The sequence below is a fragment of the Ambystoma mexicanum genome, chromosome 6p, assembly GCF_040938575.1.
Source record: "Ambystoma mexicanum isolate Mex_15411 chromosome 6p, UKY_AmexF1_1, whole genome shotgun sequence".
NCBI classification, from domain to species: Eukaryota; Metazoa; Chordata; class Amphibia; order Caudata; family Ambystomatidae; genus Ambystoma; species Ambystoma mexicanum.
Window position 1 is genome coordinate 1,467,865,734 of NC_090935.1, and position 15,339 is coordinate 1,467,881,072.

At 47.8% G+C, this 15,339-nt stretch overlaps 1 protein-coding gene across 1 annotated transcript in view; it reads left to right on the forward strand.

Annotated features, from left to right (window-relative positions):
• Positions 1-15,339, forward strand: part of LOC138511067 (C-X-C motif chemokine 11-like) — a 98,490-nt gene that overhangs the window by 67,166 nt on the left and 15,985 nt on the right. The window contains exon 3 of the mRNA XM_069626567.1: positions 13,357-13,443. Within this exon, the coding sequence (XP_069482668.1) occupies positions 13,357-13,443 (87 nt within the window). The remainder of the gene's footprint in view (positions 1-13,356; positions 13,444-15,339) is intronic.

A 15,339-nucleotide genomic window follows, 5' to 3' on the forward strand; every position in this document is an offset into this window, starting at 1 on the left:
CACCCCCAGGGTTGGGATCCAAAAGTGATAGCCATTCCCTGCTAACCTGTCCAGAGGATCCAAGGGGTAAAGATGCGAGGACACCCTCAGGATTCACGCAGTATCCAGCGGGTGTGCTGACTGCATTGTTCCCCTACCTGGAGGGAATTGAAAGGGTGAAGCCAAATGCTATCCACCAGTAACCCTAAAGTATAATGAAAGAACTCATCACAGAAGGGTTGAAGAATATTGGCTGCCTGACAAAGGCCCTAATGAAGGGGGAGAAATACCCATTACCAAGAAGTTTGAAAGCACTGGTAAGCCGAGGCACAGGGGCACCAATTGTGAAGTCAAGGTCCAGGAGGGACTTGTTGTGAAACAATCGCAAAGCCACGGTCCAGGTGGGAACAGTTGCCAAGTGAAGGTCCAGGATGGTCCTGCTGTGAAAGCCAATTGGAAAACCAAGATCCAGGAGGTGCCTTTTGTGAAATCCGTGTGATGGGAAAGACCTGTTGTGAAGTCCAGGTCTAGGACGTACCTATCAATAATACACACAGCTAGTGGAAGTCCAGGAGAGCCAGTGACAAGACTGCGGATATCCTAGATAGCAAGAGAACAATGAGAGCCCAAACTCCTGGAGAGAAATGTGAAGAAACCTGTGAAAGCAAACATGCCAGAAGGAAAAGGAGCCAGGCTGAGTACCTGCTGACGTCCTTCCCAGCAGGATCCTCCTGACTTTGGTTGTTGGTGGATTTTGGACAGATTTCTGAAGAGTGGGTTTAAGAATTTTCCTTTGGGCCAATCCGTGTACCTTTTGTGTAGTTGGAGTGGGTAACCAGGGGGATAAAGGACTCGATAAAATTAGGATTTGAACTTTTCATTGACCATTCACTCAGAAACTTTCTGTTACAGACTAGTGCATCTCTAAGAACATATTCAGACTAGGAACTAGGCGCTAGATACCTGAAGAGAAACCCCTACTGTTGTGTTGCGATCCCCTGTTTGGTAAGAATGCATCCCATTGATTTATAATCACTATTGGTGTTTATCCAACCCAGAAACCTGTTGCTACTACTAATACAAGAGATTTGCTAAATTTGCATCAAGTGTACTATTATCTCTGCCTCCCCATAGTAGAGATACTTATTAATCACATATAATCGGATTAGGGCATTTTTCCCTACTCGGAGTCAATCAGTATACTCAATGTTTTTAGCATATGCCAACGATGTGGCTATTACCCCAGCTTTTGAGCCCACTGTGTGAGATACGTGGCAGTTGGAGACAGGGCTCAAGTCGAGGATACACGCGGGCGGACGACATACAACCACATTTTTCAGAGCTTGGACGCCGTCGGTAGAATTTGAACCATTGGCTCTCTTTGTCGTATGCCATCCCCAGGACTCGAACCGTAGTCCCCAAGTTTGCATGCTGGGCACTTTACCACTGCCCCAGATAAGGTGATGAAAGATGGCATAAAACTAAAGGTGAAATGCCACATTTTGGGACTGCAAGTTTCAGGGAAAACCTTTCTATTGATTCATGGAGTTTATAACATGCACACCTTTTAACATTTTCAAAACGCTGTTAGAAGAAAATATCCTCTCTTGGTTTTTTGTGTGTGTTGAGTTTATGAAAGGCAAGTGCCATTCGTCCTGTGTAATTTGTACTATTATTCAAATCCAATTCAATGAAATGTTCATATTTCACCTTGATATGCTAATTTCTGGTGACGTTACATCCCATTGCATATGTTAATGTGTTCCCCCCACTACTAATTTTTTAGGTCTTGACCCCTTGTTGGAGAGCAGACCTTGTGATTGGTTCAGGCACGAGCAAACTCACTTTCCCTATGTGTGATCTCTTCAGTAGCAGACAACCCCACTGCTGCGTGCACCAATGCTATGTCACCGTTATCCGCCATTTTGAAGTGAGGCAGAACTTTCCATCGAGCCTCCCGACTAAATGATGACATTGATGCAGTCTGTTGTAAAATTCTACTGGCAGTAGGGTCTATGGTTTCGCCTGTACTAGTGTGCACTCACGGGGTATGATTTGGAATGTGTTTGCAGCAATTCCGACGAGCTGCACTGGTAATCCTGTCCCATTCTAGCACGAGAAATGTGTTAATGGTTACATACTGCATGTGGACCGCCTTGCCGGACAGCAGGCAGCGTGTTCTAAAGTCCTTAGGTTCTCATTTCAAAACATAATTATATTTTCTGTGACACAATGTGTGTCTTGGCGACTATCTGATATGTGACTAGTTTGTTTTCATTTTGTGATATGGTTACAAATAAACCTTTCACAAACACACTTATATGTGCCTTATGGGGCTAGGGAATGGATGGGAGCCCTGAGTGGTGTGTTCCCTATAAGAAGCGGGTGATGGGGTACGTCACAGCGTTCCCATAATAAAAAGGACGTCCCGCGTCAGCACGGCAGTGCACAAGCAGGGCCCATCAAACCCACTGGTGTCTGTGTCGTCCTTACATAACAATGGCAATGCGGGTCTGAAACCCCCACCGTGCCGGTGCTGCGTACTTCATGCGGCTGGTGTTGCCATCAGCTCCCCTACAGTGTACGCTCAGTCAGGTGCGTGAGGTGGCCCGTGCGGGAGGCAGCGCCCTGCCTGCTGAGGCCTTCCCTCACCGCTTCACATCGTTGGGTGTTCCACACACGTGGACCTGGGCTGGTAGGCGGTGAAAGGCATACTTCGAAGTTGGAGTTTGGGGATATGAACATTCTAATATACTCGCTCCAACCTCGGAGTTCCAAAACAAATAAAACTAAAACAATGCCATCTGTTCCTTTACTGAGGGAATCCTAGACCCACACTGCCTACAGTATATCATGTGGTGCCAGGAGGCACTTGCACAAAGGAGTGGTCAAGGCTGTACCAGTCAGGGTTGCGGCTCCTGACAGAGTGCTCCTGCACCCCGGTAGCCACTCCTAAGAGGGCGTGATGGTGTGGCCCAAACGTTTTCTCTCACTGGTAAGGAGCACGGCCCTACCACCACTGGATGCCACGCTGAGAGTGACAGATCACAATTACCCAGCTGCTCGTTGTCTGGCAGCGGTTCACTGGAGGCTCTGGTTCGGTTGCCAGTTTGCAGTCGTGACTAGCGCACCATGGAGTCAGATGGAGAAGGTAAAAACGTGGTGGTAGAGAGAATTTCCCATTAACAGGGCGCCCTGGCCCCCCTAACAGAATTTTATGTAGCGGGTACCCCTTTGAGTCTAGGCCCACAGTGAACATTATGGGTCGAACGTTTAGACATGTACTTGTACTTCAATGCCACCGGAGACTTGAGTGACCATGCAAAAAAGTTGGCTCTGTTATATTCCACTGGCCCTGCAGTACGCAGGATCTTCAAGACCCTTAGACCAGTGGACAACTCATATGCGGTGGCTGCCCTGAGGTAGTATTTCACACCCATCGTCAACATCGACCATGAGTGTTTTGTGATGAAATCGGGCAAACAGAAAGAAGGTGAATGTTTAGACTCTTTCCATGGTAAATAGCATCAATGTGCACTCTCTTGTACCCTAACACATGAAGAGGAGGGTGTTTGGCAGCAGCTCATGAAAGGATGCTCCTCAGGCAAGATGAAACGACAGATTCTGCGGGAGCCAGGGATCACGTTGGCATGGATACTAGAGATTGGCCGTTCACACAAACTCGCTGACGTCAGGGCATTCAATATGGCTGCCACCATGAAAACAATAAAGATGGTGGAAGTATGTGTTGTAGGCAAACCATTGCCAAACATGGCTGAAAAGAAACCCCCACAGGTGAAAAAGGATAACCGTGGTAGTGCCACACCTGAATGCCCCAATGTGATACGACTTCCCTCAACCGGAAGGTAATTGACAGTTTCATTGTGGCCGTCTCACAGTTTGTTGTATTTTTGAATTGTCATTTAAGGTAGAAGTCATTTATCAAAGACTCCATCTCGTAGCCCTTTTGACGTGGTATATGCCATATGCCCACCCTGAGTAGACACCATCACATGAGACAGGTTATTCATATCTCTCAACTCACACGCTTTTGGCGGGTGTCACCCATCACTTAGGCAGCTCGCTCACCCGCCAAGCTCCCTACACGCTCATAGGAACCAATGGGCGTTCACCTGCCAAATACAAAATCGGGTGTTTTCACCCACCAAGTGGCCATGAAAGGTTGAGAGCTATGGGTTATTTGGACTTGTACATTTTCAGTAAAGGGCCTCTCATACCTTTTGGGCGATGTGGACCCTTTGCTTCTTGTGCCTAGAGAGATCTTGCACTCCAGTGTGATAACTTACTGCTGGCACCCAACAAGGTAAAAAAAAAAGGATTTCGGGCTCCAGTGGGTACTTTTCTCCAGAGGAGAATGCCCTAGCCTTTCTGTGCTGGACTGTCCTTGTGGGTGTGGCTAGATGGGTATGCTAATTAGAAATTGACCTGTGGTGTGGTGCAGTGAGATAAAACATTACTGTCTGTAGACCATCTTGAGAGGGCGCCATTCCATAAAACAGCTTATTTGACCCGGCCCGCTCGTTCTCAGTACAGCGGCTCTCACACCTCCGGCCACTGACGTAGCAGAGGACCGCAGCAATGGCTGCCATGGCATGAGTTTGGTATGGTTGTGTTAGCTTCTTTAGGAAAAGTTGCCGGCGTCCAAGAGGATTATATCTTATTGCAGGAAGTGCAGCTATGGCTTTGGCAAAGGCGCTTGCTCTTTGGAAACAGTCCAGGGGGTCGTGGGAAATGTGCAGAGTAGATTTTATAACCTTTGAAAGTGGCAGGTGGAAGGCGATCTACCAGCTTAGTGAAATTGTTGTCTCAAATTGACTATTTCTCACCGAGCCTTATTCACACTCCCGGGGCCACTTCGCTTCCCAGTTTCTGCTTTGTGACGCGCCTGCGCAAGTGGCATTTGGCAGACGTATTTACCATGGATTGTAGGAGTGTGAGTTAATGTATGATGTAGCTCCTTTGGAACAGCAGTGTTTCCAGGCGATGGTCATTACATAAAACACCTTCCTCAAGTATATGTGTCAACTGTGCAGTTCTGAAAGGCGGAAACTGCGCGTCTTCTGCACGTGCAGTCCCCCCCCACACCCCCCCCCCGCAGCATATTAACTTGCGGGTTCTGCCAGGATTACCTACAACACATCACAGAGAACATATTTTAGTCACAAAAGGATGCCTTTTACACGGGGTCGACTCGGGGCATAACATTGCCTCGGGCACCAATGAAAAAGTGGCCCACCGTTGCAAATGGCAATTCATTCCTTTTGTAACAGGCTGTTTGAGTAGTGCCCAAGGGGGGAGTATTTTGATAAAATGTGATGCAAATTGTGCATTTTAAAGAATATGTGTTCAGTAACACTGGTCAAAAAACGACTAGCCACATAGTGAAGTAACTCTTCAAACTGGCCCACATTGGCCAGAAAAGTGGCGCCCTTTGACCAGAAACACAGACCCACACCAGCGTTTTGTGTTTTTGGTTCGGGCATTGCCCAGTTTCCCTATCGGCCAGCCTGAACCTGCTTTGGCAAAGTGAACGCCATGTGGCACCTTTCCCGGCAAGGTCCGAAACAGAAACAATAATGTTTAGCAAAATATGAACAATAATTGCAGTTAGAAATAAGAATTAAACAGTATGACAGCTCCTTCCCCAATGCGAAATGAGTATTGCATGCGAGGGGTACACCATGCTTGCCACCTGCACCCATGTGTTTGGAGGGCCATTTCCAGTCGCCACCCACATAACCTGGGCATTTGTCCATTTGTTACGCCAACTTACATCACCTTTGCTCATTCGCTTATGCCCCTTTCTCTCCTCTCCAGTAAGGTGCAGAATGAGACATGTTTTTCTTTTTGGCATAAAAAGGCTGCAGATTTATTTTCACACATAATAACCACAGCAAACAATAGTGAAAAGAGCTCCAAAGGTGCAGCGACTGCTCCATATCCAAAACCTGCTTCCCCCTTTTTCTCCAAGTCCATAATAGGCTCAACTCCCCAAAGCCCTTTGTGTCTGAGAACCGCCTGTCCCGGCAGTTGTTTCTGGGCTGGGAGAGTGCCGTTTGTTGGGGGGAAGCTGAGCTCTCTTTGCTACCACCAGACACCCCTGCCGTTTTAGGCTCCCAGGAGGCGCTGGTCTGAACGAGCAAAGACCCTTCCGGCTTCACAATGGCTCATTCAGAGTTTGTCTCTTATCACTGGTTGCCAAAACCCGCCTTGCCGTTCTGCGATGTCGACGGCCAGGCCTCGCCGTAACTGCTCCTCCTGGAGGGTCGGTGGGTTTGAAAACGAAATCCTTTCTTCGGCGGCGGGCGTCCACCTGCTGGAAAACGGCAAGTGACTTCTAGCAGGACGCCCGCCGCTTATATGGGGCATGCCCCGCCCCTTCCTTTTGTTTGCCCTTCGTGGGCTTTCCAAGCGCTTTGGCGCTCTTTTGGATTCAAACCTCTCTGCCTACCCCAGAGGGGGGAGGGAGAAGAGGAAGGAGGCCCCTGCCCCGGTTATCGGGGTGCCTCCTCCATTCTTGGAGTTTTTCCCATCGTCAGCTTCATATGTGCTGGGACCAATACATGTTTATGTGGCGCGAGTGCACACGTGAAAGTGGGGACAGGGGCTGCGAGACATTTATGCTCAGCCCGGCCTTCCTGCACGCAGGTTCCCTATGTAAATAATGGCACCTGCGTGCACTCGCCTGTTCCTGCGTTCGGCTGTTGGAAAAATAGACCCTCTGATGGATGAAATGCAGAATAGAACATTGGAGTGGTGTCGAAATATCTTTTTAGACAAATATTCGGTGCCATGCATCACGTGCCAAGGCAGCCATCCAATTGGCACTAAATGAAATAAGGTCTTAATATTTTAGCGCTCTACTTCTTACTTCTAGCATCCTACAAAAGCAAAGAATTCACGAGGGGGGGGGCTGCGTTGTTCTTTTTTTCACAGCAAAAAGGTTCCACTCCTGCCACTCAGTGGTACAAGGCCCCACACATCCCACCCGCAGGAACATCACCACCCTTGCCGGTGTTCCATCAGCACCATAAGTGTGCACCCCACAGCACGCAAAAGGCTTATTTTGCACCTCTTCCCCATGCACCCTGCTTGCCCCCCCTGCACTCCATGATAACCCCACCCTCACTGTGCGTTTCTATCGTGTGTTATTATCAGTTGATGGCACGGTGGCATCAGAGAGTGGGAGGGAATTCAATTAGGCACCTTTCTTCTGAGACCACCACACAAACACAGTAACCAGCTGCAGTAGCCCACATACTGCAACTTGCACTGCTGCGTTCTCACACGCACGCATATTACATACGCTCAGTTGTAAGAAGCCGCTACCCATGTGACACAGTACTAACATGTAGTTTACCCCAACCTGCTCCTCAGCCTATCCACCACAGGTCCCCTCTGCGCACCCTAATTCCAATAATGTAATATAGTAGGCCCTATATTGCTCAACCTGAACACACAAAGTGCAGCGCGCTTGCACATGACGGTAAAGTTAACAGCTTCTCATTCCATGAACTTCCGGATCAGGTAGCAATCTCCCGGATCGATCCAACGGATTCCAATTGCTGGGCTGACTTTCTTGTGATGGCCTGCATCAGACACTCTAAAATCAACCAACAGATTTGCTGCCTCGCAGATTGGCCAGTCTCGGGAGGATAGCTTAGCAGGAACGTGCTCGCCTTGGAAGCGAGACTACACAGAGCAACACAGGTTCGATCCCCAGGTCCGCGCTTTGAAACCTCTGGCTATTAAGTGCGTTATAAATAACCTATCATGTCATAAACAGTCTAAAATCGTTCATTTAATTGCAAGGGTCACGCAGTACCCTCCAACTTTTCATCCTATCTCAAACATACCTTACCTGCCAAAATTCTAGAGAGGAGCTATGCATAAAGTAAAATCTTGGAGCATGGAGAATCTAATCACTTATTTGATTGTATAAGTCATTTTGAGACCTCCGAGAGGTATAAAATCAGCACCGGTTTCCACGTGGGATGACCACATTATCTCAACGGACAACATCATCTTGACACTCAAACCCATCGACATATCAGCAGCCTTCGACACAGTTAACAGTACCTTCAGTAATACGAAGGCTTGTAGAAAGAATGCTCCGTAATACCATTTTACAATTGATGTGATCCTTCTTAACAGACAACACCGAAATGACCTAGCGTTATCCCTTTCGGTTCGACCCCACCATCCTGGGAGTTTCACAAGGATCAAGGCTCACGCCGCGCCTCTTCAACATCTGTGTGGTCCCATTCATAAAGATCATCAAATCGTATGGGCTCACGTGTTGCACCTATGTGGATGAAACACAAATCTGGAAATTGGGCGTGGCTCCAGACCATCTAAAGTGATCAAGGGTCTAGGTATATTAATCGACAACGGACTCGTGCTGGAACCCCAAGTCAATGTAATAGTCGGGCAATTCTCCTGCGATCCAAGCTTCATCTGACCGATTATGCCTTACTTCTCTTTCCCGCCAAGAGCAGTCTGTCATATCTGATTCTTTCTAGAAAGGGCTATGCAAACAGAATTTACCTGGGGATGCAAGGCTACCTCACAAAGAAAATTGCCACAGAACCAAAACACAGTGGCGATACCACTTTTCGGACTCAAAATTTGCGGACACACAAAACCAGCTCTCAGAGAACTCCATTGACTACGAATCCACTGCAAGGCCCTCTGCACCGCCAGCAGAGCCACTCAAGTACAAAGAGTAGAATTTTCCTAAAGCAAAACGCCACGTGACCAACTAACAGGGAACGAAGACCGAGAAATGGCGTGCTAATGGAAACCAGGAGATTCTGCAAAGAAAGACACAGAAGTGCTGCGTCACTCTGGAACATGCTGCCGATAGAAATCCGCACACCACAGGAACACCTGGAATTCTGGGGGAATATAAAAACATGGCTCTTCAATACATACTAGAGAGACAGTGAACCTACACCCATCAAGCAACTGAAACATTATCTCTCAATAGACCAACTCTGACATGCAGACAGAGCGCAAGGGAACTCCATGCCAAGGACTGTGGTATCTCTAGGGTATGTTTGACAAACCTTTGCTATGAAGTCCTAAATTGAGAAACTGTACAACCCAGCACACTTTGGCCCTCATTTTCCCGAATTCCCAGAGTGTCGAAATAGGTGTAGACGCCTGGCCTAAACAGTGTATTCCAATGTTTGCACTTGTTTTAACACGCTAGAGCTTTCTCATTTAGGCACGCAGAGAGGAGGCACAGAACGCATCGGTCATTTCTACTCGCCCCCTAAGCTTCACGTACTAACACAGCATGGTTTTCTACCAGCATGTCATTTTCATGCTGGTGCAAAACCATTCACTGTGACCCCACCAGAAAAGGAAGACTGGAGAATTCTAAGTCTACTGGGAGTAGCCCGCTCATGATGTGACCCACGATGAGAGCAAATAGGGGGGCTCTTCGAAAGGTCTGCAGCCCTTCTACAGAAACAAAGAGCCCATGTGCTTTCTGCAGATAGCTGCCTTAGAATCCATATAGGGGTTAGAGAAAAAAGAACACACACACGCACACACGCCCACACACGCTCACGCGCGCGCGACTGCCTGATATCCCGGGGTTGTACCAGCGCAGCGCTCACCCAAGGGGCAAAGCCTGACCTGGATGATGGAATGGGTATCCAAGCAAAACATAAGGCAGGAGAGCTTGATGTGAAGCCACAAACCATAGCTTTCCCCGGGAATGATACGATAGACCAGAGCCAATTCGCAACAAACCGGGCGGGCGGAATGCCAGCACGGGACGCCGTCATGATTCTAAAATGGTGGATCTGCACGGGGTCGAAACTACAACAGTTCACAGCTACCCTCACCTGTAGGTAAAGAAGGGATGGTTATACCCACATGGGGGATATGGGGTTGTACTCGTTGCTATGGCCGTTCAGGAGTAGAGAAACTCAGGAACAAATGGGGCCGCTCGTTAGAGCAATTATTGCACCAATCACATTGCTATCCGAATTAGAAATAGCTGCAGTGTTCCACTAGCTTTGTGGGGGTGGTGGGGTGTAGCATTCAAGGTGTGGATAGAGTGTGAGGAGAGCACATGGAGGAGGAGCAGGAGTAGGTAGACAAGCAGGAGGTCACACAGCTCTATGACACCGGCCGCTCAAATCTCGAGTCAGCGGTGAAAAAACAAGCCCTGTGATGCAATGCCTGCAATACAATGAGCCGACGCTGTAACACACATGTGTGTTAGGAGGGAGCAAGCAGATACCCCACTGCAACAAGACTAGTGAGATTTCGGACACTGAAGATTTGTCTCGCACTTGCTGGCACCCACGCATTAAGTGCACCCTGTCAGACCCAGCTGCTGCCTACCTTCTCACAGAAAATAGCGACCCAACTATGTACTAACTACAGAAGCCAGTCTGGAGGATACTACAATCTCTACCTTAATTCCGGCTTATAGCCCCCGTCAGCCTAGGACGCACCACAGAGAGACAATACCTGAGGCCCGGACAAAGGCTTACCCACTAAAAGCCAGAATGCCATTGGACTCAGAACCTTTGCTGCTGTGAAGCCCATAATCCACCTGGGGTCTCTCCCCCAGGCATCGATCTATGGATTGGTCATCTCTTAGTTCCATTTGCTTCTACGGACCTATGGATTGGTCATCTCTTACTTCCATTTGCTGCTACGGACGTATGGATTGGTCATCTCTTCCATTTGCTGCTACGGACGTATGGATTAGTCATCTCTTACTTCAATTTGCTGCGACGGACGTATGGATTGGTCATCTCTTACTTCCATTTGCTGCGACGGACGTATGGATTGGTCATCTCTTACTTCCATTTGCTGCTAGGGACGTATGGATTGGTCATCTCTTCCATTTGCTGTTAGGGACATATGGATTGGTCATCTCTTACTTCCATTTGCTGCGACGGACGTATGGATTGGTCATCTCTTACTTCCATTTGCTGCTAGGGACGTATGGATTGGTCATCTCTTACTTCCATTTGCTGCTAGGGACGTATGGATTGGTCATCTCTTACTTCCATTTGCTGCAACGGACGTATGGATTGGTCATCTCTTACTTCCATTTGCTGATAGCGACGTATGGATTGGTCATCTCTTCCATTTGCTGCTAGGGACGTATGGATTGGTCATCTCTTACTTCCATTTGCTGCGATAAACGTATCGATTGGTCATCTCTTACTTCCATTTGCTGCTAGGAAAGTATGGATTGGTCATCTCTTCCATTTGCTGCTAGGGAAGTATGGATTGGTCATCTCTTCCATTTGCTGCTAGGGACGTATGGATTGGTCATCTCTTCCATTTGCTGTTAGGGACGTATGGATTGGTCATCTCTTACTTCCATTTGCTGCTAGGGACGTATGGATTGGTCATCTCTTCCATTTGCTGCTAGGGACGTATGGATTGGTCATCTCTTACTTCCATTTGCTGCGACGGACGTATGGATTGGTCATCTCTTCCATTTGCTGCTAGGGACGTATGGATTGGTCATCTCTTACTTCCATTTGCTGCGACGGACGTATGGATTGGTCATCTCTTACTTCTATTTGCTGCGACGGACGTATGGATTGGTCATCTCTTACTTCCATTTGCTGCTAGGGAAGTATGGATTGGTCATCTCTTCCATTTGCTGCTAGGGACGTATGGATTGGTCATCTCTTACTTCCATTTGCTGCGACGGACGTATGGATTGGTCATCTCTTACTTCCATTTGCTGCTAGGGACGTATGGATTGGTCATCTCTTACTTCCATTTGCTGCTAGGACACAGGCCTTGACCCTGTGATAATGATTTATGCAATTTGAGCACAATTTATCAACACTGGGGTTGTGCTCTCCTCTATGTGAAAGTGTCTAGAATGCTCTAAATTGTTTTTTTTTAACCTTTCAGAATGTGTTTGACGGTCTCTAGCACTCGCAGATCAATGTCTGTCTCACATTGTATTTCTGTTTGTTTATATGTATCTGAATAATTTGCAAACTCGTTCTTGGTGTACACTGCTTTTTCAAAATAATTATGCACCAAAAATAGAAAATACAAGTGTTAAAAGATAAACCGACAGCAAATTAAATAAAGCTGTTCCATAAGACAAATAATTGTTGGTTGATATCTGCACAGACTGATCCTGCCCATCCAAAACAGTGCCGAGGTTGTGGTGCACGTAGCAAGCATCTTTTGAATGCTACCAGATGCTTTACACTATGAGCGTGTATGTAACCGCTCCACAAGTCTAAAGCGCCTAGCTACCTCAGGATTCAGCGCGCTATATAAGCAAATAAAACAAACAAACAAATGAGTGACATACCAGAATTAATGTAATGTTGCAATACATTACTGTGGTAGGATACCTTTCTGTTGTACAGACAAGCAGGAGATAGCAGAGGAGCAAGAGAAGGAGCGGAAACAAGAGAAGGAGGAGAGCAAGCGCTCAAAAGTGAAGGCCAGGAAGGTCAGCTGGACCAGAGACAAGGGCCAGGGCATGCCAACCTCAGGGGGTGGCCAGGGCAAGACTATAAACCAAGGCAGGCGGTCTGCTCAGGATCTGGGAACTGAAGCTGCTAAGGTAGGAAGCTCGCTGAAGTGAGTCAGGGGCACAATATATCCCATAAGGATGGCAAAGCCAGCGGGCCCTAGGTCCCCAGGACCAGCAGTGCCAGAAATACATCACAGGTTTCAGGGAGGATGACAGTCAGCAGGCCATCAGCGCTAACCCTCGGTCCTAGTGTAAGCATCCAGTAAGGACAGATAACATCCTATCTAAAATTATCCAGAAGCAGAGCAGGCATCCCAAGTTGTCCAAGGCAAGCAAATCAATTCGAGACCCCTGAGACAGGAAGAGGAACTAACCACCTTCCCATTACAGACCGCTAAAGAAAGGAGGTGTGCAACAACCAGGAAGCGGCCCGGCCCGGCCCAGGCACCGAAAGTGTACCACAACCAGGGGTTTGTGGGACCACACCCACCAAGACTACGCAAAGTGTGAAGGGACACGGACTGAGACTGGGTGACACTGTTGGACACGGCCCTGGGGGAAATACGGAACCTTGTTTTCTAGAACAGGGACTGGACTTTTGGACTTGGCGCCATTGGCCTTTCAGTGCAAGGGTTGCATGGCATGGTGTGACCCGAATATAGCATTACTCATCCTTTTGTTCTACCAACCCCAATGGGTAGGCCACAATTTCCCTCAATAAAACAATGAACCTCCTTTCAAGTGTGTGTGTGTGTGTGTGTGTTGTGTGGGCTCCTGTGTGACACTTCATAAAGAGGATGCATTGTAAGTTTCACATTAGACTGCATATTGTATAAGCCACTAAACACATTTTTGTCTTCACGCAGAGTCACTTTAAAGACGGGTGCAAGGACGTGCCTGAACTATTATTCAAAACCGGTGCGCTCAGGAATTGTCCGGTTTCTAAAACAAAGGTATGTTCATCTAGATATGATATGCTTGTTACAACCGTACAGATTATGCATGTGTGCCCTCTGTTGTATGCCATGCATTGTTGGTAGAGATGTACTCTTGCACCCCTCCCAACTAGGGGCCAAAAGATTTCAAGGTTCGGAGATGGGGACTAGGCATATATACAATATTGCCTATATGGTGCACCAAGAGAACGCGTAACAAAAAGTATGCTTTCAACTCTGTTTATTGTGGTAAGGATGAGGACAGGATGAATGCCTTTGGGGGAAGAGGGGTTTATCGGTGACCAGTGAGGGTGTTCATATGCTGGAATGGTCTACGCGAAAGGTGGTACGATGAGTGACTCTAAAGTGGCAGGGTGGCATCTGTAATAGGCATGCTGGTCTCCCTCTACATCTCCACTGTGAAAAGTGGGCTATGGCACTCCAGCATGCTTTACCCTCATAACAGTCCCAGGTGTATATTGTCTCAATCAGTCTCTCTCAGGCCACTCTGCTTTCTCAGGACAAACAGCTGTGCCAGGCTTATGAGTCTTTCTAGGTCCCTCGTCTCTCTTCAGCACTGCTAGCCAGCACAGTATAGCTCATTCCGTGCTCAGTCTAACCTGCCCAGAGCCTTGCTGCTGTGCTCGCCTTGTGTGATGCTCCTTTCTCTGGACAGACTGTGTAATCCTCATTCCTGACCGTCTTTGGCCTTACATTGGCCTCGGCCCTTTGGGACTGATCTCCTGTGGCCCGGAATGTGTTAATTTCTGGTTTCTGTTGTGTGACACCTCTGGATGCGCTCGACAGGTTTCTGAGGATTCATAGTTTCTGGTGGCCATCTTTGGTCCAGGCGTAATCCTGCCTTCCTCACTCTGCTCTTCGATGGCCTTGTGGGTCCCGGCAACGCTGGTGATGTCTCCTTGGTCTCCCGCGATGTTCCCCATGCTGCTGTAGATGTTCCTCTTGAGCTTGTGTCCGCAGGCGCAGGGATCCTCAATGGTGGACGCAGTTCCGCAGAGATGATTCGGATGTTGCACTGTCTCCGTGTACCAGGAGTGAAGGGGCTCTGTTCGGCCTTCCTCCGTGATGTCATCTTGCCACAGTTGACCGGGCAGCACCACAATATTCCTCACAGGGTGTCTTCTTTTAAATGACTGAACTCACAGTTCTGCAACTGTCCCCCTTACACATGCGACATCTCTTACTAGACAACATTGCATTTTGATGAAAAGGGATGCCTGATATGGCTACAGCAAACCATGTTAATCTTAAAGCAACCCAAGATGGAATTTGTGTTGTTGCCACTAATTAGATGAATGAATCAGAAGAGTGCGTACAGACCCAGGTCGCCATGTCAGGCATGCCTTTCCCACCAAAAACCGGTTCAGTCACTAGGCATGGCATTGTTTATGTTTATGTTTAAGCATTTGTATAGCGCACCAGGTACCGTAAGGCTTAAGGGCGCTGAGAAACGTAAAACATACAAACAACACAGAAACAGAGAGCAAAGCCCAATCTAAGATAGGCTCCTAAGCAGTAATTAACTCGGACAGGATCAGGCCTAGGGAATGGTGTTCCCATTCCACTCTGTCCATGGCACCAGGTCAACAGCATAGTGAGCTCTATTAATGACTATATACCATCCCATGCACCGTTCTACCTCATGGCACCACGTGAAATCTGATAGTAGTTAAAATAAACGAATCTAATAAACTGTTTATAGGACCGCCTAAGATGGTTGTCCACATTTGCAAGTTGTACTTAACTCAGATTGCGACTAATGCTTGCAGTCTGGCTCCTTTCGCTGGGATTGGGTGGGGCAACAGGGGGAACTATCCCCAAGAAACACTTGGAGGAAATTGTGTCATATGGTTCATTTCACAGTGCAATTTTCTAAATATATGTGTTATTAAA